This window comes from Ruditapes philippinarum, unplaced genomic scaffold (genome assembly GCF_026571515.1).
Source record: "Ruditapes philippinarum isolate M1 unplaced genomic scaffold, ASM2657151v2 ctg878_1_1_1_1, whole genome shotgun sequence".
Classification (NCBI taxonomy): Eukaryota; Metazoa; Mollusca; class Bivalvia; order Venerida; family Veneridae; genus Ruditapes; species Ruditapes philippinarum.
The window spans coordinates 468097-495401 of record NW_026856248.1 but is presented as its reverse complement, the minus strand read 5'-3'; the positions used below and the strand labels follow the sequence as shown (position 1 = coordinate 495401).

Here is a 27305-nt window from a genome sequence, read left to right as displayed (position 1 = left end):
CATATGCAAACGATTATATTATATGCTATTCTGCCCAAATACATGCAGGAAACAAACAAATCAGACATCTATAGCTATTTAATATATTTTAAATCGTTTATTTATATGTATTCTGGATCATCCAACAATTTGATTTGCATCCCGTGCTCTGAAATGAACAAAAAGCTCATGTTTTAACTCCTTCCCTGCTGGGAACCAAAAACCGGGCAAAACCGTCTTATATCCTAAGAACAAAACGTAACGATTTGACTTATTTTAAAACGAAAAGCAACTTAATTGCTCTAAATGAAATGTGTATCTATATTTAGATTATTGTTTAATTACAAAAAGCTGGGATATTTGAATACATGTATTCTCAACTGAATTCGATTTTAAGAGTTTAGCAAATGTTACATAAAAGAAGTGCCTAAATTCAATGACACACGCACAAACGCACGTGAGAGCACGTATACAAACACATATTTTCATAAGTTAAATAAGTTTTGAATTTGTTTATCTTACGAGAGTTCGCAAATGAAGCCCTCTGGTAGATTGCACGGCGCATCATTCCATTTATACTGCAGGCCATCATATAATGCCAGGCAATTTTCAGATGTACCACTGCTTGGCTGACCCGGTGCCCAGTGCGTGTATTCTTGAACATACTCGTCTTTCTTTATCCAAACCCACGTGCCCTCATGCGTGACGTCATTAGCCCCCAGCCAAAAGTCTTTTCCAATAGGATTTGCTGGCAAAAAAAAATCTCAATAAGTACAATACAGGTCTAAGGTTATAAATCAAACTCCTATCTCAGGTATTTGATTGGTCAGAAATTGGTACAGAATGTACACTGACCAATGAAATTCCTGAGATTTGAGACAGAACTCAGAAAAAAAATGTTTTTGTAACCTAGAGTCCAGACCATTGTGTTTTTAGAAAGTTTAATGGAACGATAGTGAATCAAGTTGTGTCTTGTACAAATTTAGATCTTAGCTGTTAAATTTTAACATATTTCTCTAAAGAATTAACAAAAAAAATAGTTTAATAATCGTATGATTCATCCTCCTTATGATTCATTCATTCATTCATTCATCTCATAAGGTATTCTTTGTTTCGTTCGTCCGTCTGTCGTCCAAAATTTATTCGTTTGCGCGTTTGTGGCTTAATTTCATTTTTTGCTGTTTCAACCTATCTTGTTGAGAACTTACACCATTGGGTAAAACTTGGCTCCTTTCTTAAAGATAGCATCATGCATGACAGAGTTGTGGCCCTTGTAGGGAAAAATAAATCATATTGGCCTCTTCTGCATAACAACAATTATTTGATATGAATCAAACTTGGGCAGATTTTGATTATTTTCTCAATGGAACCTGATCCAATCCTGCAATACGAACGTTTGCCTCTTTTAAGTGCATAAACAGGCATATAAATGTATTTTACCTTGTCTGCATAAAAATCTTTCATTCATATCAAATATAAACCAAACATGCACATTGCTTGAATAACTTGTAGTTATTGCTACGTTTTTAAGCAGCTTGGTCCAAATATACGTAAAAGGGTGAGTACCCATAAGACAAAAATAGGCACAAGGTTTTTGTCTTTGTTAAATTTTAAAGTTCAAAATCGGACCACTTGATTGCACGCTAGAGTGAACTTATAATTCGACTTTTAATTACCTTGATCGTGACTTTCTCTAGTAATTATTCTAGGGGTCATTATGGTTGAAATATTTGGACAATCTTATGTTAAACCTCAACACTTAATGTGTAAAACTAAAAACGTTTGAAGACCTATCCATGAAGTTTAGACTCGATGAAATAACATTCAAATAAAGTCAGTCTGGTTTGTTTACCTTCGCACCGGAAAAGAACCAAACGGGCGAATGAATTTCTGTGTAAAAATCTGTGTAGAAACTTACGGAAAGCTTTCTTCAGTTCATTTTCAAGGAACAGCTGTTCCGACTCGGACTCCACGGTAGCCAGTGTTCCCTCTCCGCCACCATATATTTCACAGTATGCCTAAAATAATGAAAAAAAAAATAATAATAAATAAATAAATAAGCAATAAAACCCCCACAGTGACCGTCAGTAATAAGATGACAACGTCTTTAAGGAAAGGGAGACAAATTAATAAATAATTCTTTAAAGGCCCATTATGCCTCAGAAATGATTTTTATTTTTATTTCTGAAAATATTTTAATTTTGGTGTACTTATATAGTATCCAAAAAGTTACTCATTGTTAATTACCTGAACCATTTTTTTCTTCATTTGTTGCCTTTTTGTCAATAAGAACAGTTTATAGTGCATAAGTATTTTGTATGGAAGTCAAAATACTACTTTGTTCACATTTTGCTATTTTTATGAAAAATTGTTACACATTTATCCATTTATTGCTACTTTCTTTAGGTATCAAGCCTCTAACATTCTCTAAAACTATTATTTAAACATTATAAAACTCATGTTTGCCCATCATGAAGAACCATTAAAAATGCATTTGTTTCTGAGGCATAATGTGCCTAGTACTGTATAACTAACCATAGCTTCCCACCATTTTAAAGTGGGTGTAGCGAAGATGTGGTAACAGGAATTTTCGTGTTTTACAAAATCTATTGGACATCCTGTAGACGTCTGCCGCTCGAATATGTTGCCCAAAGCTGTAATAAAACAAGCAAAAAATAGTTTCCTTAATATAAGAATATGCTTTAGATTTTGTTATTTTTAAAGTATTATTTTATCATGGTACGATTGAAGTCGCACGTGTGTGATCTCACAGGTTTACTAATTTAGAGTATTCATAATGTCAACATTATAATAATTATCTCCTCAAAGGTTCAACGTACTACTCCTGTTTACAAATTGAAATTAAAACGTGCAATTTCGCATGAACCATTTCATAAACATGTTTACAGACATGCTCTGTGGTGGTAGACTTAGTTTTAGTAATTGTTAAAAAGACGCACGTCATTCACATACATTAATTATCTATCTCGCATTCTTTAATCTTTGCAGAATACGATTTTTTTTTTGTTTATTTTTTAGTGCTTAATTTCGAATCTTATATTTCCATTTTCCTACCTAAATTCTTATATTCGATTAAACTTAATGCGTAGCTTAGTTACATATGTGAAGATTTTTATGGATATAATGAAAACTTTCTTACTGTTACATATAAGAAATAGTTGTGCTAAAATGTACACAAGTTTCGCCATGTTTCTGTCTGAACAGTAATGACTGCCTTATCTATAAGGTCATAGGTCATTGCCATCGTATTTTAAAGATAGCTTCAATTTAGGTTAATACATCTTCTTGAATGTTCGACTCAATTGAGTTTAAAGTCGCATCATGATTGTTAAGATTATACATGTGACTGAAGGCGTTGGGCGCCCCTCCGAGCATTATTTCTCAGACCAGCGAGCACTTGAGTAGAACCACCTTACATGAAAGAATACAAATTCCCCATCAAACTTAGATCCCGCAGCGTTGACTGGCCAGTGGTTGTGTCGTATAAAGACCTTTTGTGGGTAGCGAGTTAGAATCTAACCGTCTAATGGTCAGCTGTATTGCTACAAAAGTATCGTGGTAGTGGATATAGCTGTCCTTTGTACTTCCTTTTTATCTTAACAATGCCTGGTAAACGTACTATTTTATTTTTTTTAAAGAAATAAACTTATAAAATTGAAAACTGAAATCTCAACAAATATTGTTAGCCATAACTTCAGTCGGCCTTACGACCACGATCATTTTCTGGAGGGAAAGACCCACGATGTCGAGTTTGATATACTTAAACTGTTTAAAGGCGTGATAAATAGTTTGATTAGACATAGAATAAAAGATCTCCATTCTCATCTGTTGAGTTATGAATTCATCGCATGAAGACAGACGACCCTTAATCACACGACCCTCAGAGCTATGGTTTTGCAGATATTTGCTATACAACTCGTGTAAGGCCAACTTTGACGTCATGGACATAATTTGCTCATGGACATAATTTGCGTGAACAAACTTGTTAAAAAACAGCTTAAAATGTTTCATTTTAAGGTAGCTCGCTACTTTCCAACCGAAATTTGACAATATCTCAGATCTTGATGATTTTTGGTATACAGACATGTAGATATGTAAGCTTTACTTCTGCAGCATTATTTTATAAATAAACAGCGTTACTATGACGTCAAAGCGCCCTCTATCGGTGACGGCGAAAGTGCGTCTTTTTTATCAATAAACCGGTCTGTTCTTATCAATTTTCATCCGATTTCCTTCATTTTAATTTTATAGTGTTCAGTAAATGTATGTTTTTGTAACGATGTCTTTCTTGAACATTTGCTTAATACTCTGCGATTCTACGTTATTTTCCCTCACGTTCTGACGTCCATATTTGATGCAAATATCGCGCGATATCGCAATAAAGATTGTGAAATAATAAAAAATCAACACGGTGAATTTTGCTATAATTTTTTTAACATGTAGTGAAGTCATTAAAGAAAATCTTTATGCAATAAAAATATAGGGTCAACGCGTAGGATATTTTTGCTATTACTATTTGAATATAAAATAAAGGGTGAGTAAAACGTAATGATTTTGGTGACGTCAAATATTTTTCTCAAGGAAATTTTCACGACTTTTCCGATAAATATCATACTGGCAGGAATAAAATGTGTGAAAACCATTAACAACAATAGTATTTAGACATGTTCCGTAAAAATGTTTTTTTTAAAAGTCCTGTCAGAGATGCCTGCATTTCGATGAATATCTTCAAATATATACATGTACAACAATTCAGGGTAAAACTGTCTGCAAAAGTTGGTATCAATCTCTGAAAAACTGCAACGAATGGATATAAATACCTCATGTACTGAAAGACAATTCAGAACATTGAAAAATATAATTAAAAGGTCACCTAAGTGGAAATTATAAAAACAAAATTTTGCAAAGAATATCAGAAAAAGAGAATGAACAGGCTGGTGCAGTCGCAATGTGTATCCCGGTACAAACTTCCATATTATCATATGTAACAATTTTGAATTGTATAATTTTTATATCAGTAAGTAGGAACAGAGACATAGATAACATCTATGTCTCTGGTAGGAAATAAATCCAATTTACGTTTCAAAAATATATGATCAACTGGAAGTAGCAACGATTTGTACGTAAGTCATGATTCACTGGTAGTCTTAATTATATTATAAAATCTAGCAGTCATTTAATTCAAAAATTTCTACACGTATAAAAATTTATTTATTGACAGCCATCAGTTATTCTATTTTCTCTCGCAGCTAAATATCCTGCACTAAGCGTGGGACTCAGATTTAAAGCAGGAATCACGCTCTCATGCTATGGCTTTAATTTCTCACGTATTTCACATATAATTACAGATATTCTTATTTATTTTAAACTAGCTGACTCGCGGTATGCGTTTACTAGCGCATCTTTGAGGCGACCTGAAGCCGCGACCATTTCTCGATTAGAGGCGAAAGATCCGTTTATTTATTTTGCATATTAAATACAGATTCCCTTGTACTGAAGGCGATTATGTAGGATTCTCAATTTGTGTGATTATGGTTGTGGGAGAAGCTCGTTTGTCTGCACATAATGCAGTGCTATGTAGAGCCTATCAAAATAATGAACTATGCATTTTATGTTTTATATCTTCTTATTTTTTTTAATATTGGGTTTAACGCCGCTTTCAACAGTATTTCAATTATAGCGGAGGAAATTTAACGAAACCAGTGTTTCTCACAGTATCAACTTCTCTTTGGAAATGAATGACAGGAGTCCGAGGTGGACCTTGAAACATTTCATTCACAGTAAACAATTCTAAAGGATAATACGCAGTACAATACGCAGTCGTGTCTCGAATCCATGCCTTACGAATTCTGCGTAAGACCTCTTTACCGATTACAACGTGGCAACAGAAGAATATTCAAAGTTAAATACCTGATTATGATCTCCCTTAATAAGGGAGAAGTTCACTTTATTGTTTACATCATGAACACGTGTTTTTGGTGTGTGTTTTGAGGTTGTTTATTTTTTTCTTGTTTTTTTATTTTTGTTTTAAAGCAAACTGTATTGTATTAAAAAATGAACAAGATAACGTCAACATAATACATTATTCGTATTCAGTGGTAACAAATGTTGCACAAGTTATTTAATAATTATATTTTGTATTTAATTAAAATATACAGTATAACCTTTACAGAGAAATGCCCTTTGTTGCCTAGAGTGGTTGCCCTACAGAGGTAAAATGTAGTGAGCTCTTTAGAAATAAATAATACTTTGAGCCCGCTATGTTATACTGTTATGAAAAGCGGTAATGAATCCGAGTTGAGTAATGGTTATATTGGGTGTTTCACATTCGAGTCTGCAGTTGCGAATATGCTTATATATTTTTATTCAGTATGATTTTGCTTCCGTTTGTCACATAAGTGCTCATTTTCTAATTATCATGACATTTTAATTAGATTATAATTATATAATCTATGTATTGCACAGACTTAAAAATGGTAAGCAAAAATAAAAATAAAATAAAGGTTTTTTTTCTTGTACAGTTTGTTTTTAAATATTCTTAAAGGGACTCCACTGAGGTTGAAAAGCCAAACACATAACATTTGAATTTCTTACAAAAATGACCTGGGGCACTTTAAACAGAAATATATGCGAAGATAGTTAAGAAATATACTTTGAAATAAATTGAAAATCGTATTTTTATGCTTTTGTTAGCCCGATTTGGGTGAAAAGCGTTTAAACGCTTTTCATTTTGAATAATTATTCTGGAAAAACGAAGTGCGCGAATGCTCTGAAATTTTGCACAAAGATTAATGGTCTAACCCTACATCAAATGGTACATTTATCTGAAAAAAATATTTTCAGTTCCATCATGTCAAAAAACCTCAGTGGAGTCCCTTTAACATATTTGAATTTTATTTATCACTTATTTCGGCACATTTGTATGCATATCTATTTTAATTGTATTTTTACGATGTGTTTTGACACACGAGGCTCGTCTGCCTTTATGTGATTTTTATGAAAGTGTTTAAAAGCTGAATGTAACGTAAAATAAATATTCTACGGGTATAAGATAAGCAAACTAATATTCTTACTTCATTCATACAGCAATATGTTTATCTTATTTTTTGCGCTGAAACTAGTTAATTCATATAATAATATAAACACTTTAACAACATCACATTATAAAATTAGAATTAAAAGATGTATGAGACAGTGTCCTGCAAATAAGGAAAGTATTTAAAAAGGGATTGTCGGATTAAACATTGTAAATGTGCTCATCTAGCACATGCTTTCAATGAGAAAATAATCACAATTTAAAAAATATACATTTCATCAAGTCCCTGTGATGTTTATACTTACTATCGTAATGTCTGACGTAAGAAAATTGTTATTTGAACTCCAACATCTATTAACGTCACCAAAAGCATTACGTTTCACTCACCTTTAATTTTATTTTAAAACAGTAATAGCAAAATATCTTACGCGTTGACCCTTTATTTTTATTGCATAAATATTTTCCTTCACTATCTCACTACACGCTCGGAAAATTCTAGCAAAATTCACCGTGTTGATTTTTTTTATTACACAATCTTTATTGCGATATCGCGCGATATTTGCATCAAATATGGACGTCAGAACGTAGAGAAAAATGACGTAAAATCACAGACTATTGAGTAAATGTTAAAGAAAGACATCATTACAAAGACATTCATTTACTGAACATTATAAAATTAAAATGAAATAAATCGGATGAAAATTGATAAGAACAGACCGGTTTATTGATAAAAAAGACGCAATTTTGCCGCCACCGATAGAGGGCGCTTTGACGTCATAGTAACGCTGTTTATTTATAAAATAATACTGCAGAAGTAAAGCTCACATATTTATACGTTTGCATACAAAAAATCATCAAGATCTGAGATATTGTCATATTTCGGTCGGAAAGTAGCGAGCTACCTTAAATATCATATCACTTATAACCTGACCCATGTAAAACTATCTTGTGACATATGGGACAGTGTCTGAATTCTTCATAGATGCAAAGTAAGTAGACAACATATCTAAGCTGTTGTTGGATTTGTTGTTTCGTGAAAGATTTATTTTCAAAACATTTTACATTTAAGATCTATTTCCGGTCCCTAGATAATTATTCAATAATTCAAAACATTTTTATCAAATTGGTAGAGTTTCGTACAAAGTACATTCGAATCAAGTTTCAGTGGCTTCTGAAATTTATTTAAATGAAAATTTTAAGACAGCCAATTAGCACGCTCTGCTTTGGTGATGCCATATGATTGGTCAATCAAAATAACTACTTGCAATTCTAATTGGCCACACCGACTGTCTTTAAAAATCAACTATATAGAGAATCTACAACTTGTGATTCTGACTCTTCTCTCTTCCTCTCGGTACGTGTAGGTCGTAGAGAAGACACAGGGCATCGGCAGAAGATTTGAAGACTTGGGACGCGTTAAAGATCGAAACTTGTACTGCCTACGTCCTGACTAAAACCGAGGGGAGTGGGGTCGGGTCGACGAGGATGGTGTGCTAGGGTGCGTTAGCAAGGTTAGACGGCTTGACGGCAGGCCATTTGCTGGCACAAACAGCCCTTTTCAGGGCTACCTTTTCATATTATCACAGGTTACTGTACAATTAGGTTCTCATTGACTGCCGTACAGTGCTTTACTTTTGGCTCAAAATTCATATCTTTTAATACTCCGTGGAAATTGCATGGAGGTAAATTATCAACACTTCTAAATTATCTCTTTAAGGGCATGACTGGTGACATGTCCGGGGTCCGTACTCGACAGCGACAGCTGCATTTTATGCCCTTATGGGCGGATGAACCCTCATTCAGCATTAACTACACACACACATGATTCTGACTTACACCGACTATATCCTTATATCAACTAACATATAGAAGGAGAAATACGATATTCGAGTTAAACGGACTTAGGCCAACTGGGGGAATTAAAACTATGAAATAACTGCATCTATGAAATAACAAACGATCAAAACTTAGTTTCAATGTCATATTTATTTTTACAAAATAGACCATACAAATTATAGAATATTTCAATACAAGCATCAACATAAACTTATAATAATCAACATAAAATGCTTGTGACATAACAATATGTTGTTTTAAACAATATTTGGAAAGTAAAGTTATTTTATGTGAAGGGTTTAAAGAAAGCTTAGAGTATTAAAAAAGGTTTATATACACAAGACATGGAAATCTGGCGAATATCTTACACCGCTAAGACTGAAGATATTTGTTTTTGATACATGTCCTTTGTTACATAATATTCCTAAATTTGTTTTATAAACATGATCACCTCAATATGTTCAAAATTTCCAGTTTCAATATTTCAATGTTGAATTCTGCCAGTGCTAGGGGTGTGGGTGGTAGGTTGCAATTACCACTATATGGCTATTCATGAGCAGGCCTAAATACACAGAGTCTGCTGAATATTTTCAGTTTTGACGATTTTGGTGTTCTCCCATATATTTTTTCCTATTCACACCAAAATATTGTATATTAATTGCATTGGTCTTAAAATAACAGCCTTCAGATAAAGAAAGAGCCTGTGTCTTTCTTGACAAATTAATAGTGGATACACTTAAATTAACACTTGTGTAACGGGAAAATAAATACGGGTACATGTACTAGTATTTTGTAAGTACTATTTATTAAGAGGTTGTTGAAAGGACAAGTTGGACTTAAATTGCAAAGACTATAGTCTTGAGAAGATTTTGTCTAAATCTTGTATAGCTGTTAGCATTCATTAACTGATGTAGTTTAAAGCTTAAGTCTAGCACTAGAGCAAAGTATATACAATAATATTCAACAAAACCTTTCATTTTCTTAAATTTTAATACATATTTTGTACAAAGGTTTTAGCATACCTGGTATATTGTTAACTTTTCTGTAAATTTCTGCACATTTTCTATTATGATTATTGCCATAGTAAATCAATACCATAAATTAATCGGCATGCTTGTTTAGAATTTTCATGAAAATTAATTATTAAATTGATGTTATTTTCCATTTTATCATGATTTTTATCCATGTTTATTTTTCTTCTTTATTTTCTGAATAGAATCAAGTTTTCTTTTCACCCTTCACATTAAATTGGCATAGAAATAAGCTCAATTAGTAATTGGTTTTAAGTTCTTCATTTCATAACTCATTTTTACAGATGAACAAAACTTCAGAACATTTATGCACTTAGATTGATTTAAGAAAATACATTTATTACAATGAACTTGAAACTCTCAGATCGTGCAGCACTGTGGAGAAAGATCCCTAAAAAGTTATCAAAATCAAGGTAGCAGTCAAAACTTATACCATTTTTTGTGAATGAACAAAATGCAAAAGCTTAAAACATATTGGGAACCGGTCTGAAATCCTGATATCTGGTTGGTTGATGCTGAACACAGGTTTGAAATTGACCAATGAGAAAGATCAGTCACCAGACTGGTGCAGATTATTCTATTTTACTTGTGCAATCCTTTAGCATAAATATCTATAGAAAATTGAAACATAATATTACTACTTTTTATTTTTTACTCAGCTGCATTTAACTTTAAACCTGTTGAAATTGTGTACTTCACTGAGTAGTTGCATAGTTTTATGGTGGCTAATGGTGGCTGACTTGTCGCATGTCCTATTTTTGCTCTGCCGTGCACCAGACCAAAACATCACAACACCAGACCAAAACACCACAACGTGACCACTTTGTCTACTTTCGCTCCATAGGGCACTAGGCGAAAACACAAAAATATGACAAAGTGATCACTTAAAATAGGACATGGCATAAATCAGGCACCATAAAGTTTAGATATATCAGGAAACACTTTTGTTTCAGCATGGTCTTTCAAACCCTGGTTTCAGTAAAAAAAACATCCATAACATGAAAAATACCACTCCTGTTAGAAAAGTTTAAAAGTTGTTGGTTATATCAAATGGCAATAATACAGTGTATGTTTAAAAAATAACTTACAAAAAGTCGATTATTAATCATTATAAGACATTTTTGAAATATGTTAATAGTGTATATAGAAGAAAAGGCTTGCAGTGCAGCTAAGGTGAACTAACATATTTGCTAAAGAGCTTTCAAAAAGCCATAAAGATATTGAAGATGTTTTGCTAGACTTGAAGTTACATTTTTTAAGTTTTAAGCGCCAGTGGCCATAATGACAATTAGACCTATGCAATTACATTGTAATTACCAAGTTGAATTTTTTCATATTTTTCATTTGAATGATGAGAAAGTTCCAATTCAAAGCAGGGAAAGTCACATTTTAGTAATATTAACTGAAATATTAACTAAAATACAGCAATACAGGTGTGTTGTATTAAACACATACCATACGTTTTACATTGCTTAATTACTGTTTATGCTTTTACAGCTTCCAAAAATTATTTTGAAAGAATAATCTGAAATTTTGCATGTAAGTCATAAATATATTCCTACTCTGACCTTTTGTTTTGAATAACAATAGATTTAACCACAAACATTAACAAGTGGTCTTTTGTTAATCACATAATTAGAATTACACAAGTCAGGGATTTATGCATAATACATGTAGTTCAAACCTATATTGAACTGCACAAAAATCTTGTTTTGACCTTTGGTCATGAACTTTAATAGGGTCAACTGTAGAAAACATTGACATTTATAGCCGTGCAGTATTGGTGTGCTGCAGTATTGCTACTAGCAGGCCACTTTAGTATAAAACCACATACAATTCTGAGTATTGTTCTAAGAAAAAGCTTAATCACAAAAATACAAAATGTAGGAACTTGGGAATATGACATGCTACTTGGATTAAAACCCATACAATGTATCTCAGACAATTATTGATATTGGATAAATTCTGTGTTTTTCATTAACATCTATACACCAAACATTACATTTACCAGTAATGTATCAGTCCATGAGAAATCATAATATAGGATGAAATTCACACTAGATTTTAAACTGAAAAACCACAATAACTATGTGTTCAAAACCTCAAGTAATTTCAAGTTTAAGTTCAGGAAATAAAATACATTTAAAAACAGAGTACAAATACTTGGTTTCAATTATAATGAATTACCTTTTTTATTTTTCTAAACCCATTATTTCAAGTGTTAAACATTAAAGTTTCAAGGCCAAATAGACCCCCAAATTTATAAAATGGATTTGTCCTGCTTTGAATTTAGAATAGTCTATTGTGATTTTAAGGAATTTCAATATCAAAATACTAAGCATACTACAGTAAAGAGCTTGGTCAGACTACTCTACAGTAAAGAGCTGAACTATATTTTCCAGTATATAGTTTAAGATACTAAAGCAGTGGAAATACATGTACTTCAAGTCTGATATCTACACAGTGGCTTCGTAAAGGATAATAAGGACATCCTATGAACAACAAAACATCTTCCAATCCCAGGAATACAATTTAAAAGTTCTATCCCATGTATTATCAGTGCCTACGCTCAATCGCATGTTCGATTAGATACATTATCAAATATTTATTACTTGTTGAAACAATGTTTATTCAAATTTCAGTAAGGATGGACAAATCTAAACATGTTTTTATTCATTTTTGTCCAATCCTTTTATATTATGATATATGTTTATTGCTCTATCATTACCATGTATAAAAGCAACAGGATGTTTGTTCACACTTAAAGGGACTCCACTGAGGTTTAAAAGCCTAAAAACGTAACATTTGAATTTCTTACATAAATAACCTGGGGCACTTTAAACAGAAGTATATGGAAAGATATTTAAGAAATATACTTTGAAATAATTGAAAATCATATTTGATGCTTTTCTTAGCCCGATTTGAGTGATTTTGGGTCATTTTTTACAATTTGAATAATTATTCTGAAATGTTGCACAAAGATTAGTGGTTTAAACCTACATCAAATGGTACATTTATCTGGAAAAAAATATTTTCAGCCCTGTCATGTTAAAAAACCTCAGTGGAGTCCCTTTAAGCTTTTGTTTTCCATTTTAGGTTTAAGATCATCAAACACTCTCTGCTGACTGAACATGGTCTGCTATTCAATAAGTACATGTACATATTTTAAGAATTGTCTCTGTAAATGATGAATGGTTTTGTCCAGATAAGAAAAATAGACAAGTCCATTTGATAACTTTAGGGTAGTATGGTTTAAAACATTGAGAACTAAATCATATAAAGCGTACATTTAAAATTTTCAGATTCTCGTAACAAAAAAATATATACTTCATAACAACTCTTGCAAACTTATAACAAATACACAGAAACTTTTTATTCAACGCACATGTTTACAGCCAAGCTATAATTATGTAACAATATAAAAATCATTCTGTAATGAAAATATTGCAATCTCACCAAGTTATATAATGGACTACATTTATGTACATGATAAATAAACAATTCACAAATACTGTACCCCACCCATCTGAAAATATTTGCAACCTTATCCCCACTATCAAATATGTGTTCAACCAAATAAAACATGTATTGAATATGTTGAACACAAATATCAGTTTTATAAAAGCTAATAATTTCTACATAGCTTTGCCAAAGGTTGCCAAATTGTAAGGAAAGAAAATGTTTGGCATCAGGAGCCATGACCCCACTGACTTCAAACTTTGACAAACTGTTACATCTCTGCAAGATTTACATTGTTTAGTTTCTGTTTGTTTGTTTTACTTTGTATGGTTAATATATATGGCAGGATCTTATATATACATTTTGAGTTTTAGTTTTACTAACATACCAGATATACATGTATAGTATATTGCTTACATAGCAATATAATGTTACAAAACAAGGTAAATTTAAACTGAATAAAAAGCGCCAATTTCTCGATAAACATATTTTAGTATCAGAACAAAAACTGTGAGTGGCTCACAATATAAAGACTAAGATGAACCCCAGTATCTGGGTACCTTTGAGAGGTTTAATTGGACTGTTGAGTCCAAAATAGGTAGCCGCCCATGCCCTAATACAGACTGGACATTACAGCAAGCTTGGACTGGCTCATATCCCTTTATAACCTGCTGAATTAGTTTGCCCTGCTTTGAATTTGAAACAGCTAATTTGTTTAATGGATTTGCCCTGCTTTGAATTTGAAACAGCTAATTTGTTTAATGGATTTGCCCTGCTTTGAATTTGAAACATTTTATTTGTTTAATGGATTTGCTTTGCTTTCAATTGGAAACCGTTAATTAGTCTAATGGATTTGCCCTGCTTTGAATTTGAAACAGTTTATTTGAAAAGTAAAGGGATTTCTTAATCAAAATTCAAAAATTGAGCTACCATCAGTAAAGAGCCTGATTAGATGGACCTTGCTCTATATCTGTGACAGAGGCTTGTCATTCTTGATTCTAGCAGGTTAAGGGTTAACTCTATTTACCTTGGTAAGTAATTATCATGGCAAAAATTCAGAGTCTGGTAAGTAATTATCAGGGCAAAAATTCAGAGTCTGGTAAGTAATTATCAGGGCAAAAATTCAGAGTCTTGGTAAGTAATTATCAGGGCAAAAATTCAGAGTCTTGGTAAGTAATTATCAGGGCAAAAATTCAGAGTCTTGATAAGTAATTATCAGGGCAAAAATTCAGTCTTGGTAAGTAATTATCAGGGCAAAAATTCAGAGTCTTAGTAAGTAATTATCAGGGCAAAAATTCAGAGTCTTGGTAAGTAATTATCAGGGCAAAAATTCAGAGTCTTGGTAAGTAATTATCAGGGCAAAAATTCAGAGTCTTGGTAAGTAATTATCAGGGCAAAAATTCAGAGTCTTGGTAAGTAATTATCAGGGCAAAAATTCAGATTCTCATTATATGTACAAGTAATTTTCATATCTCGTATAAATCAAAACTTTGTGAATTTTCATCAAATTTTTAATTAAAAAAAAATATATAAATAACATACATAATTAGAAGGTAAACAACTATTTTCTTTTCTGATTGCAAATATTCCCAGATAGGAGGTATAATTTTACTCATTATAATACAATGTTGGATAAAAAATATCAGTACAATTTTGGATATGCTTCTGTATTTTTACAGTAAAAGTTTTGTTTCTTTTATTACCATTAATTGACATCAAACAATTACAACTATTAATTAACATTGTCTCAAACATGCCTATAATAAGTGTATTCTTACAGAATATTAAAAGAACATTTATTATATGTACATCATAATCAATAATATTTAAAATATTAAGTTTAATATTTTCATAACTTTTATCCAAAAATAAAGATTAATATATATTCACAATTATTTAAAATTCTGCAAAAATGATAATAATGATTCTTAGACAATTTTCGGTTGGTTTGAGAAAATGTGTCATATACCTCACATAGCAGAAATTTTTTGTAAGAATTTCGAGAGCATGTAACCACCAGTGAAAATAATTAAAAACAACTCTTCTAAATGAGATGCCTTTTATATTCACTCAAAACAAACAAATTTGTTCTTCATCATATGTATTGTATTGACAGTATTCTATATATTTAGCATGTAAACTATATTGACATTAGCAAAAACATGGCACCAAACAATCTTGATGTCAAAAAAATCTCCATCTGTGTGTTCTTATTTATTATGTCTTTCAATAACAAATAAGGAACCATATTCATAAACGTATTTCAATTAAAATCATATACATGTTGTCTGATATGACTAATATGAGACTCATTGATTTGTTTTAACATCTCATTAAAAAGCAAAACACGAAATTCCAGTTTTGAAGAAAAATTTCCAGCAAAATTAAATGAAAAGGTCTCCATGTCAAAGATACATGTACAGATTACAATATTAAAATTATATATGGTCTTTTTTTGTCTAAGTTTCATACACAGATTTCTATATTTGGTGTTGTGATTTCTTTATAAAAAAATAAACAATATATGAGCTTTGTCACAACAAAACCAACAGAATGGGTGTGCGACCAGCATGGATCCAGACCAGCCTGCGCATACGCGCAGTCTGATCAGAATCCATGCTGTTCGCTTACAAACTCTATAACAAGTAGAGAAACGATAGCCAACAGCATGGATCCTGATCAGACTGCGCGGATGTGAAGGCTGGTCTGCATCATGCTTTTTTGTCAGCAACCCAGTAATGTTGGTTATTTGTTGTGAACGCGGACTCATATTTATAATAATAAAACCAAAAGCTTCCTATGATTTTTTGACAAAGTCCATCACATGGGTGTAGGCAGTGAAGTGATAATGGCAACAGTATCCAGATAATCCCGTACCTTTATTTTCTTAAAATCTTTTTTAGTTTTTATCACCAAAGAATAATCTTTACAACTTCATAAAGATAATAACTGAAAAACTGAAAAATACTCATGATTTTCTTACCAGGAGTACTATGTTATAGAAAAAATGGTGTCAAAACTGAACTCCAAAAACCAGTCTTAAGCCTGTCCATTTGACTGGCTGATTTTGAAGTTCAAGTAGACCAATCACAGAGCTGCATTTAAGACTGGTACCCAAACTCAAACTTGTTCCAAGAAAAACAGTTTTGTGTCCCTGTTAAGCAAAGTAAACACTTATAATTTAACTGGTATTTTCAATTTGAGAGAAATTATATGCAGAATTTTTGCAAATTATTATAGCACCATTTCAATTATAATGACAACTTTCCTTAAATTGGCTGGTCCCACGCTATTATGCAATGAACTCTGTTTTATTGACCATTTCACAAAAGTTCCTATCCCTTTGGAAATTAAGAACTTCTGCTAATTCGAGAGACATGACTTGAACAGCTTATATAAAAAGTTCAATGATCTTTTCCATCCTATAATCATATGAAACACAATGAGCATCTGAGGCCCTAAAAATGTTTCAACATAATAAAATGTGACCTTGTCTGCCAAGAAAACATACAAATTTTCAAATATCTCATATCAAATAAAACTTTTAAACAATACCATTGTTTGAATCATCATCCTTTGAAAACAATCAATTCAAATGTTTAGATTGTTTAACCAACAAATTTCTAGTTATCTTTTAAAAAAATGGCACATCAATTGTAGGTATCAGCCCACGAAAGTCATGAATTAGACTTGAAAATCTTTTAAATTTGAGCAACTATAAGTATAAAGACTGCACAGACTTACTAAATTTTCAGTAAGTACAATGTACATATTTTGAAAAAATTCCCCTAAAATGAAGTATCTAGTCCAGATTGAAAGATTTTGACATCAATTTAAGATATTTATAGAACGTCCATTTAAGATATTTAGAACGTCCATTTAAGATATTTAGAACGTCCATTTAAGATATTTAGCATGGAAAACGTCAATTGTAAGGAGGCATGCAACTTTTACATGATTGTGAGTTAAAGAGTCTGTCCTGTATACATGTACATATGTTACAGTAATGAATGATGTACAAGTGTAATATCACCATGACGATAATAATATGAGCCGCGTCATGACAAAACCAACATAATGGGTTTGTGACCAGCATGGATCCAGACTAGCCTGGGCATCAGCACAGTCTGATCAGGATCCATGCTGTTTGCTATAAGTTTCTCTACTTGTTATAGAGTTTGTAAGCGAACAGCATGGATCATGATCAGACTGCATGGATGCGCAGGCTGGTCTGGATCCATGCTGGTAGCAAACCCATTATGTTGGTTTTGTCATGTTGCGGCTCATATGGTTGACAAGTTAACCTAACCGCATTGCAGTCAAGCTGTTATTACTACTAAAACAAGCTATCACAGTGCCTGACAATCATAAATGACTTGTAAAAAAACACTACAGCATCTTTGTTCATAATCTACAATGTTTGAGAAGATACCAATTATCGTATTAACAAAACAGCTTCTACAACTAAAAATAATCTATAATGGGATAACTTGATTGCTTTGTAACTATTGGTGCACCAAAGCTGACACTATAATGATAACCATATGCTATTAAAAGGTTAAAATAGCAGAAAGTATCATTATTACATATACAAGTAATTCAATAACATAGTGAAAAGTCTTTAAAAGATCTCATTTGAAAAAAAAACAACTCTCTATTAAGGCTTGGTTAATTTGTTCTAACACACTCAAAACTTGTGACTTTGAAAGTCACGCAAAAAAGCACTCCCTTTCCTTTTTTAAACACTCTGAATCTATCTCCATCAATCCACCATTGTCATAATTCAGAACCACCCACAGGCATACGCTACTCAGTAATGCAGTTCCAGCTGTCAATATTGAAGCGTATCCAGTAAATCCAGCTATCCAATACACACAGTTGTGAATGCTGTACAAGTATTTTATATAAAGAATAAATAGAACCTTGCATACAATGGTTTATTTTAGAATGACTATGTATGCAAGATATTTCTTTGTCTAAGAAGGTAAAACATCACAGCTATTTAAAGTTGTTTATTGTCATCAAAGTATAACACAGCATTTACAGTACCTCTGTCTGCCCCCGCCCACTGATGCAGGCGGAGTTACTGGGGCAAAGTAGGCGTGAACTTTGATGTTTGGTAGTCTGGTCTGAAAAGACAGAAAAATATTAAAAATAACAAAACCTGTCAGTATTATTCTCTATATATAGTATATACTATAGTATAGTATTATTCTCAGGGCTAAATAGTAAAAAAACAGTAGGAAGTAAAAATTTACAAGTTTTTATAGGTGTTGATCAATACCCTCACACCAAGCATGACATTGAAACTAAATACATACAGCTGTGAGAACTTGCACATAAACTTGGATTTTTTTAATCACAGGGAGAAAACTGCAGCATTACAAAGCAACAAAAGTTCAATCCCTTTAGTCAAAGCTTTGCTGTTTTGACAATTGTTTTTATCAAAGTGGTATTTTTTTGTTTTTAATCTAAGGAAAACAACTACTGGGACTTTGGTATTTTATTATCTATCTTTTAATCCAAGGGAGAGAACTGTGGGTACCAACCTTTAATCTTCGTATTCCCTGTCTGGTTATAAGCTGACAATCGTAGAGTTCTATACGTTCTAGACTCTGACAGCCCATCAAGTGTTCTAGTGAGGCATCGGTGATTAACGGACAATTATCCAGTTCTAACACTTGTAATTGTTCAGTGGCACACGGGCTCGAGCCTAAATGTCTTATACCTTCATCCGTAATTAATTCACAGTGGGACAAACTCTGCAATGATTATGATAATTTTTACACTTAATTATACTTACACTTAATTATACATATTAAACCTATCTAAATGACAAAAATGAAAACGTGACCCTTTCTTCCCTGAAAACTATAGCATGAAAATAGTTTATATAATAAATTTCTATATAAAACAAGGGAAATTTAAGATAAATTTAGGAAATTTAATTGTTCTCAAATTACTCTCATTATACAGATGTTACTTTGAAAATCTTTTCTAAAATATAACCATTAAAAATTGTTACTTTTTTCTTATTTCCATAAAAAGTTTATCTTTCCATAAAAAAAGGTACTAAATTATTATCATCATTAGTTGGTTTTTTTAAGAGCCATGGCAAAAACACCATAGAACTTTTGTTTTGATTCGGTTATATGTTGCACTATTTCAGGCATCAATGGACACCTGAGTAGAACTACTGACATTCTGTAAGCTAGCTGGATTGCTTCCTCACATGAAAGTATCCAAACTCTCTGCCAGGATTTGAACCCACAGTGGTGAAGGGCCAGTGTTTTGAAGTCAATGACCTTAACCATTTGGCCACAGTCACCTCCATAAAAGAGGTAAAATAAAGTGAAACAACGATATATAAAATGTGAACTAAATTGACCATAAACCTTACTGTCTTGATGGGACAAGGACGAAGACAAAACAATATTGATTTTTGTCAGGCTTTTGCCCTTTCACTGCATACATTGCCCTAAATCAGTTGTCTAAATATACATATTTGAACTTACAAGTGCTGTTAGTCTGTGACAATAACTTCCCAGATAATTTAATGTTGAATCAGTAATCTGTATACATTCTTCTAAATCCATACGTTCTAAAGTCTGGCAATTCTGTAACACAATGTTTAATAAATCATATAAAATTATTTTTATTCAACGAGTTCAATAAATTCACTAATGAACTTACACGAATTTAATCATATAAAATTATTATCATCATTATTATTATATTGTGTAACCCTTCAAATACAGCAAGCATTCCTCCAACATAGATGTGCACAGATGTTTTTTCAATTTTACAAACAGAAGAGTGGTGGCCCAAATGGCTAAAATGTCCTGGAGTCCTGGGTTTGAGCCCTTCAGTAGATATTTATATCCTGTTTCTTAATTTCACATCAGTACTAAGCAGACTCGAGAATGATTCAAAGTAGCCGTCAGATTTCATCACAAAAAAGCAAATATAAAAAATGTTTTAAACTAAACTAAATTTATTTTGCTCGCAACATTGTCTTTGATATAGGCCACAATAAGAAAGGCCTTTGCCAACAGTAATCTTAATAACCAGTTGTTTTTTTACTTAAGAAAATCTGGTTAAAAATCTATAAAAGATACCAAAAATTATTCACCATATTTTAAACATAAAATTAATCAATATAATCATAACTGGTTTGGCTGATAAAGAAGCATGTTACCTAACTTTTCAATTTTAATTTCATCCATTTCAATTTCTATATGCCTGATGAGAAATATTTGATGTTAATGATAAGTTGCCATGCAATTCTCTAATTTCTTTCACATCAACTACGCTTATTACATAAGCAATTAATAACATCAATTTTTTTAATATGGATCGAGGGAGACTAATCCTATATGACTGATGATAAAAATGAATTACCTACCTTTGCTAAGGCTTGGAATCCATTGTCTGTGAAATGTGAACAGCAGGCAACTTCCAGAGTGCTGAAATTACAATACCTCAATAAAGAATAAATTACATGGAACTATAGAAAATATATATCATTATAGTTTTCAATAATTAATAATTTTAATACAAGACTTTGTAAACAGAGTTACTCAGTTACCAATGTTTCCTACCTAGGGGAAGTTTTACATGAAGCACACAAAAGTATTATTTCATTGGATATAGGTATGAATCTAGACTTTCAGTACCAATCTCGATAAATCCAAGACCTGCATGTGCAAAATAACTCCAATTTATGTGTCACAAGAAAAACATTTGAGTGACTTCCTAATATGATGTAAAATAATGAGGAAATATCTATGGTGATTGCTCATATATAATGTTGTAAAAGAAGTTGCATACAAAAACTTAAACCAAGTGTTATGTAGATGCCGACGCCTTTGCTAACAAACAGTTTTGTAGGATAGCCCCACTATTCTTCAAATAATAAAGAAAAAAAACCTCAAAAGGTTTTCATTCTGTTGAAGACAATATCGGCCTGAGCACATTATTCTGGGAAAATTTGGTTGAAATCCCTTGAAAATAAAAGAATTTGTTTATGCCTAATCTAGTGCTGGCCCACCTGCCAGTTGACATTTTCCAGTCCAAAAATCAAAATTTCCAGTTGGAAAACTAGTTCCTTGTTAACAATGTTCATACAGCTTTTTTTGTTTTTATTTGATAGTTAACAGACCTCTGCTATGATTTTGTAATTAAATGACAAACCTTAAGGCAGGACATCCATTGGCGACCGATACCAGTGCATTGTCGGACAGGCGTTGACAATTTGATACACATAAGAATATAAGATCACGACAATGTTCCCCTATCAATTGTAATGCATCATCTGTTATACTCTGAAAAAATAAAAACAAATTGTTCATAATCATTTTATCTTTATAGCTAATTGTTTCAAAGTTTAGGGTTTTAAGTCATTATCAACACTGTTAAAGGGTATAAAGCTATATCTTATGAAATATTTTTTTGTAAAATTTAAAAACGTTAAATTTATGTTCCTTCAGTAATCTTATTGTCATTTCTTGAAGGAGTAGTAATACAAAATATTTCTGTTATTTAATAACATACATGAAAACTTATTATTTAATAGCACCAATGAAAACTGAGTGTAAACAGAATAAAAAGTTTTGGAACAAAATACCACTAGAAAATTTATCAACATTTAAACAGGAAATTTTTTTTCTTTACTATAAACTTGAACAATTTTCTAGTTTTGAAGAAAACTGTGTCATTTTGAAAATTCTTCAATTCTGAGCACAGACAACTGACGCTACCAATCACTCAAAGAACATTTTTTTTTTCGGAAAGACAAATAGAAAATGTCATTTTTAGGCTACTTTCCAGACACATACAAGTGTTGAGAAACAAACGAAAACCTTCACAGTATTGTCTTCTCTTCACCATATTTGTAATTTTGTAAATACAATTTTTTTTTGTAGCATAATTTCAATGTATCTGTCTGACTATATGGCTAATGTAAAATTTCTGATATCTTATGAAAACTTCAACAAAACTATACCAGTAAATGCACAAGATTACAAATTAGTCCAACAAAATATTTTTTTAGTTTAGTTCCGGTTAAAGTTGTATGTGTCTGATCATTTTTTGTTTGTTTTTTTTTGTATGACTAAAACAACAATTTCATGTGTCTGACAGATTTAGTATAATTAAAATACAATGTATATTGTAAAAATTTATTTGCAACGTAATTTTATTGTGTTCTATCTGATAAAACATCATAAATAATGATTTCTAAAACCAAACATAAATATTTTTATCACAAAATTAATGACTACAGGATATGGAGTGATGATGAACTATAAAATGTTTTCCGAGTGGCGTCGTATTGTATTCACTTTCACAAAAAGTTATAAAAGCATATATCTATGAAGTATATCTTTTTCGTTATTAACAGATAAAGTATTTATTACAGACTATGAATCAGTCATGCGAAGAAAATATTTTCTGTAAGTAAGTGTTCTGTATTCACTATGACAACAAAGTGATATGGAAACTATTACATTAATCTCCTGAGGCCGACGTTTAGCTTTTATGAATTTTCCAGAAATGTTGATGGTAATATTTACAATAATATACCTCACTTGGGAACGCAAAGATGGGTATATTCAAATTAAAAAGAAATCTAAAAGCTGGCAAGTCTTTCTATATATTTTACTTTAACACTGTCTACATTGTCTTTATAGTGAAATGAGAATAGTGAAATCTATTTTTTAGAGTTTAAGGATAAATGTTTAATAAAAATTTATGCTATTTGTTAATGTTAATGTTGATTCAGATTATATTGAATTTATCTAGAAATGACACTTGGATTATTTCTTGTGTCTAATGGACATTTAACTATAATCTTTGTCTGTAAATGAGTAAAACTTGAATTGATCCAAATAAATCTTTAGACAGAGGTTGAAGAGGCAAGCAAAATTCATTAAAAATAAATTTGAAAGCAAAGGTTCAAGCGGAAAGCCAACATAGCTTCAAAAGAGTTTGTAGGCAAATGTCCATCATCATACTGTTCAAAATTTTAAGGCAAATGTCCGTACTTGTGTACTTAAGTCAAATATTTGTAGGCAATGGTCAATCGGGAAAGTCAAAGTTGTTCTAAATAGATATGCAGGATAAAGTTTAATGGAAAAAGCTGTAAATGTTTCAAATCAATTATTTTATGATTTCTCTTCAGACTCGTATCTCAAATACATCTCTACAAAGTATTTCCGTGCATACATGTATTTAAGGAGAATAAAAAAACTATGAGTATTAGGTTACAAATGATTCATCATTAACTAGATGCAGTCAATTTCAAATTCTTGCAACAAATTGATCAATTAGATTTTCCCAGCCGCAATGAGGATGTTAAAAAAGATAGAACTTTCCAGGAAGAAAATCCAATACAGTGTAGCGGGGATTATTCAAAATGTAAAAAAAAAAAGAAAGGGAAAATTGCGTAGGTCTGGACTACTTGTCTTGATAATATAGAAGATGAAATGTAGCGTTGATGAGTGCAAGAATCTTGTCTGTGTTACATGATTATTTCTTATCATTGACAAGAGGATGTAGTATTAATTTTATCAACTGTTAACTATTTCCCCCCCCCCCTGAATTTAGGCTAATGGACTCACCCTGCTATTGACCTAGGACCTGTTCATTACATTTTTAATGACTTTCAGGATTAAAGGAGTAAAATATTTCAAGGGCAGTGGTGGCCCTGTGTCTTGCATTTTAGGGACTTTCGAGATTAAAGGAGAAAAATATTTGGGGGATTGGTGGCCTTAAGTTTATTTAACATACCATTTAAGTTTGTTGTTTGTTTACTATTTACTAGTACACAAAATTAACATGTTATTGCATTTTGGAATCCCTTGTCCAAAATCCACTTACCTGACAAGAGTGCAAGTTTATTCGTCTTATGTTTTTACAATGTATTGCTATGTGGCCCACACCTACATCTGTTATCTGTAAAACATTTCAATGTTAAACAAAAAAGATTAAGATGTCTGAAATCTTCTTTTTTAAAACTATTACTCAATCTGATTAAAATCAGCTCCTAATTAACGCTACTCTATATAACCTGACAGGCACCAATAGGCACCTTCTCATGTCCTTTCAAACAGTCAATCATCAGCAAGCTTTCACAATTTTGAAAGCAATGCCGTTTCTAATTTCAACCAAATCCAATACTTCACGATTTCGAGAACAAACTTGGTGTTGTCCATAGACCGGGCAGGTCAACTGGCAAAAATGATAGACAAGTCCATTCAGGAAAAACAGCCTAGAGGTTAATTTTTAAGAGTACAAAGAAGTCATGATATGTTTAAAATGAATGATGAGCTCACTTTTAAACAATAAACAATGATTAGCTCAGTTTTAAACAATAAAATGGTATAATTTGTATTTCAGAGTTAACACTTTTATTACTCACTAGGTACGACTTTACTCACTAGGTATGACTCATTCTTAAAAAAAAAACCTGACTAATTTTTTATTACATAGCCATTAAAAAATATAAAAAATAACAAAGGGAAAATTAGCATGTTTTTTTTGTTCTTTTAATGCTGAAGGAGAATGATGTTATCTTAGAAATGCAACATTGTTTTTTTTGTATTGTAATAATCAATTGTTTGCATGTTGAAAATTTCTTGCTTCTCTGTCAGATATGAGTCATAATCACTCAAAACAAAAATCATATCTTTTGAATAATGGAAATTGTGTAAGAACCTGATTACATCCTTTACAGATAAAATCTTCGAGTTTGAGACAGCCTCGCGCCAGCGCTTCTAGACCATCGTTAGTCACGTCTTTACACCAGGATACATTGATATGTCGTAAATGATGACACCCATCACTATAATACGAATAATATTCATACAGATATATTCACAATAATATATGAGCCGTGTCAAGACAAAACCGACATAATGGGTTTGCGACCAGCATGGATCCAGACCAGCCTGCACATCCGCGCAGTCTGATCAGGATCCATGCTGTTCGCTTACCAATTCAATTACAAGTAGAGAAACTGATAGCGAACAGCATGGATCCAGATCAGACTGCGCGGATGCGCAGGCTGGTCTGGATCCATGCTGGTCGCAAATGCACTATGTTGGTTTTGTCGTGACACGGCTCATATGTATTTTATGTCTGAAGATATGTATACAACATTTGAAAGCACTAACAGAAATTAAGGTATAAAATATGAACGCTATTTATATTCTGCATTTCCCAGAAACTTATATTTTATATATTAGATCCACAAAAGGAATCAAACTTCTTTTTTTATATATTATATATTATTTGTATACATTATTATATAGATAAAAATATTTACCAAAGTATAATTCTATATATGGTATGTCAAACTGTTATAAAAGAATAATTTCTTTATTTATGGGTAACAGATTGTGACCCTCAGGACCATGTAAAAAACTAGTACTGGTGCCGACTGGTGCTGTTGTACGAGACATGGTCATAAATTTCAAACAAAACGGTCATGATGGCCCTGGATCGCTCACCTGAGATACATTTAAGTTTGGCAAAAGAAGACTATAATGTCTATGTTTGGTAATTTCTAAGAAGACTTTCAAAGATTTTATTTCTAAAGTCTAATTTTAGCTCCTGTGACCTACTGTTAAGGTTGATCAAAATTCATCTAGTGGTTAAAGATACTGTGGATAACAACTGATGACAAGAGACTGATCACGGACACACTGCCATCACAAAAGCTGACCTCTGAGCACTTTGTAGTCATGTTAGGAATATAATTTGTTGCACAGATATCTTTTCACAATACAGCATATAATAGTGCATCCCTGTATTTAAGCCTTTTTCATATTTCTCCACTTTTCAACACTTTTATATGCAAACCAAGAGTCATTATGACTTTTTAAAAATAAAGGCCAAGTTTAACATACTAAGTTTATTATACTTAGTTTATATAACGACTATTCTAACACTATCAGAATTTTTTCTATATAAACAAAGAAGGCCCGAAGAGTGCATTATTCTACAACAATGAACTCGCCGTTCTTATTATCTCCCTGTGTATTTTCACATTGAGGGCGCCATTTTGTTTGAAAAATCTGATAAATAAAAACAATTTTTTGTCGAATTTTGTTGTGAAAACTATCTAGAATGAAAGAAAATGGTCTAACTAAGAAAATGAATCTGAACACCAATATCTTTTATTCAGTCGTTAACGCTGTACAGACGTTTAAAGTATTGTTTACGTGATGTCACAATGTAGCGCCAAACAGCACGTGCAAAACAATCAAATCACGTACGCTATATTAATGTCCCAAACGAGTTAAGTTTTACATTTATTTCACTTTTAATAATTTTTATTTCACTTGAAAAATTATAGAGTGAAATAAAATTAACAAACAAAGTTTTATCAACGTTTTCAAAATGCGTTATTCTCAAAATGTTTCTACACACGGAAGATTTGACGACAGTTTTTTTCATACCACTGTAACAGCCTTTAAAGAACGTTTCTATTGGAAACTCTGAGGCGAAAACAAATTTAACCACCAAACATAAAGTCCAACATTATAATAATAATTATATTTTTTCTTGACGTGTTAGAATGGAAATAGATTTATTTGCGCATTATTGTATAATACTACGCATTTGAACTCAAACCGTGCATTATTCTACAACAATGCACTCAGAATTGATATCTATTTCCTAAATAACAAATGATGCTTACCTGATAAATTTTAGAGCTTTATCTGTAACACATAGACATGAGCTCAGATCTAGGTGCTGAAGCTTTTTACTATGTCTACCTAAACTTTCACATGTTCTGAAAAATAAATTAAATAGAAAAAAATAAATCTCGCTCATTTTCTGAAAATCAATAATAATTCCTTTTATCTACATAATTATGGTAGAATAGTGGTAAGTTTATAACAGCTGTCAACAGCGATAATGTTAGGTGCTAAAACTTA

At 31.8% G+C, this 27305-nt stretch overlaps 2 protein-coding genes across 4 annotated transcripts in view; both read right to left on the bottom strand.

The window, feature by feature from the left end:
• On the bottom strand, window positions 1-3231 carry LOC132745939 (perlucin-like). Its single transcript, XM_060734957.1, has 5 exons — window positions 3140-3231; window positions 2515-2633; window positions 1898-1997; window positions 502-727; window positions 1-148 (listed from the first exon to the last, which is right to left on the bottom strand). Exons 1-5 carry the CDS (start codon window positions 3186-3188, stop codon window positions 118-120), a joined length of 525 nt encoding a protein of 174 aa, XP_060590940.1. The 5' UTR covers window positions 3189-3231; the 3' UTR covers window positions 1-117.
• A 12899-nt stretch (window positions 3232-16130) lies between these two features.
• Window positions 16131-27305, bottom strand: part of LOC132745951 (F-box/LRR-repeat protein 2-like) — a 62713-nt gene continuing 51538 nt past the window's right edge. For all 3 annotated transcript variants that reach the window (XM_060734979.1, XM_060734978.1, XM_060734977.1), the window contains 8 exons: window positions 27065-27160; window positions 25078-25204; window positions 24241-24315; window positions 21556-21686; window positions 20768-20828; window positions 19878-19979; window positions 18912-19124; window positions 16131-18491 (listed from right to left, as the gene is read on the bottom strand). In XM_060734979.1, the coding sequence (XP_060590962.1) occupies window positions 18384-18491; window positions 18912-19124; window positions 19878-19979; window positions 20768-20828; window positions 21556-21686; window positions 24241-24315; window positions 25078-25204; window positions 27065-27160 (913 nt within the window). In that variant the 3' untranslated portion in view covers window positions 16131-18383. The remainder of the gene's footprint in view (window positions 18492-18911; window positions 19125-19877; window positions 19980-20767; window positions 20829-21555; window positions 21687-24240; window positions 24316-25077; window positions 25205-27064; window positions 27161-27305) is intronic.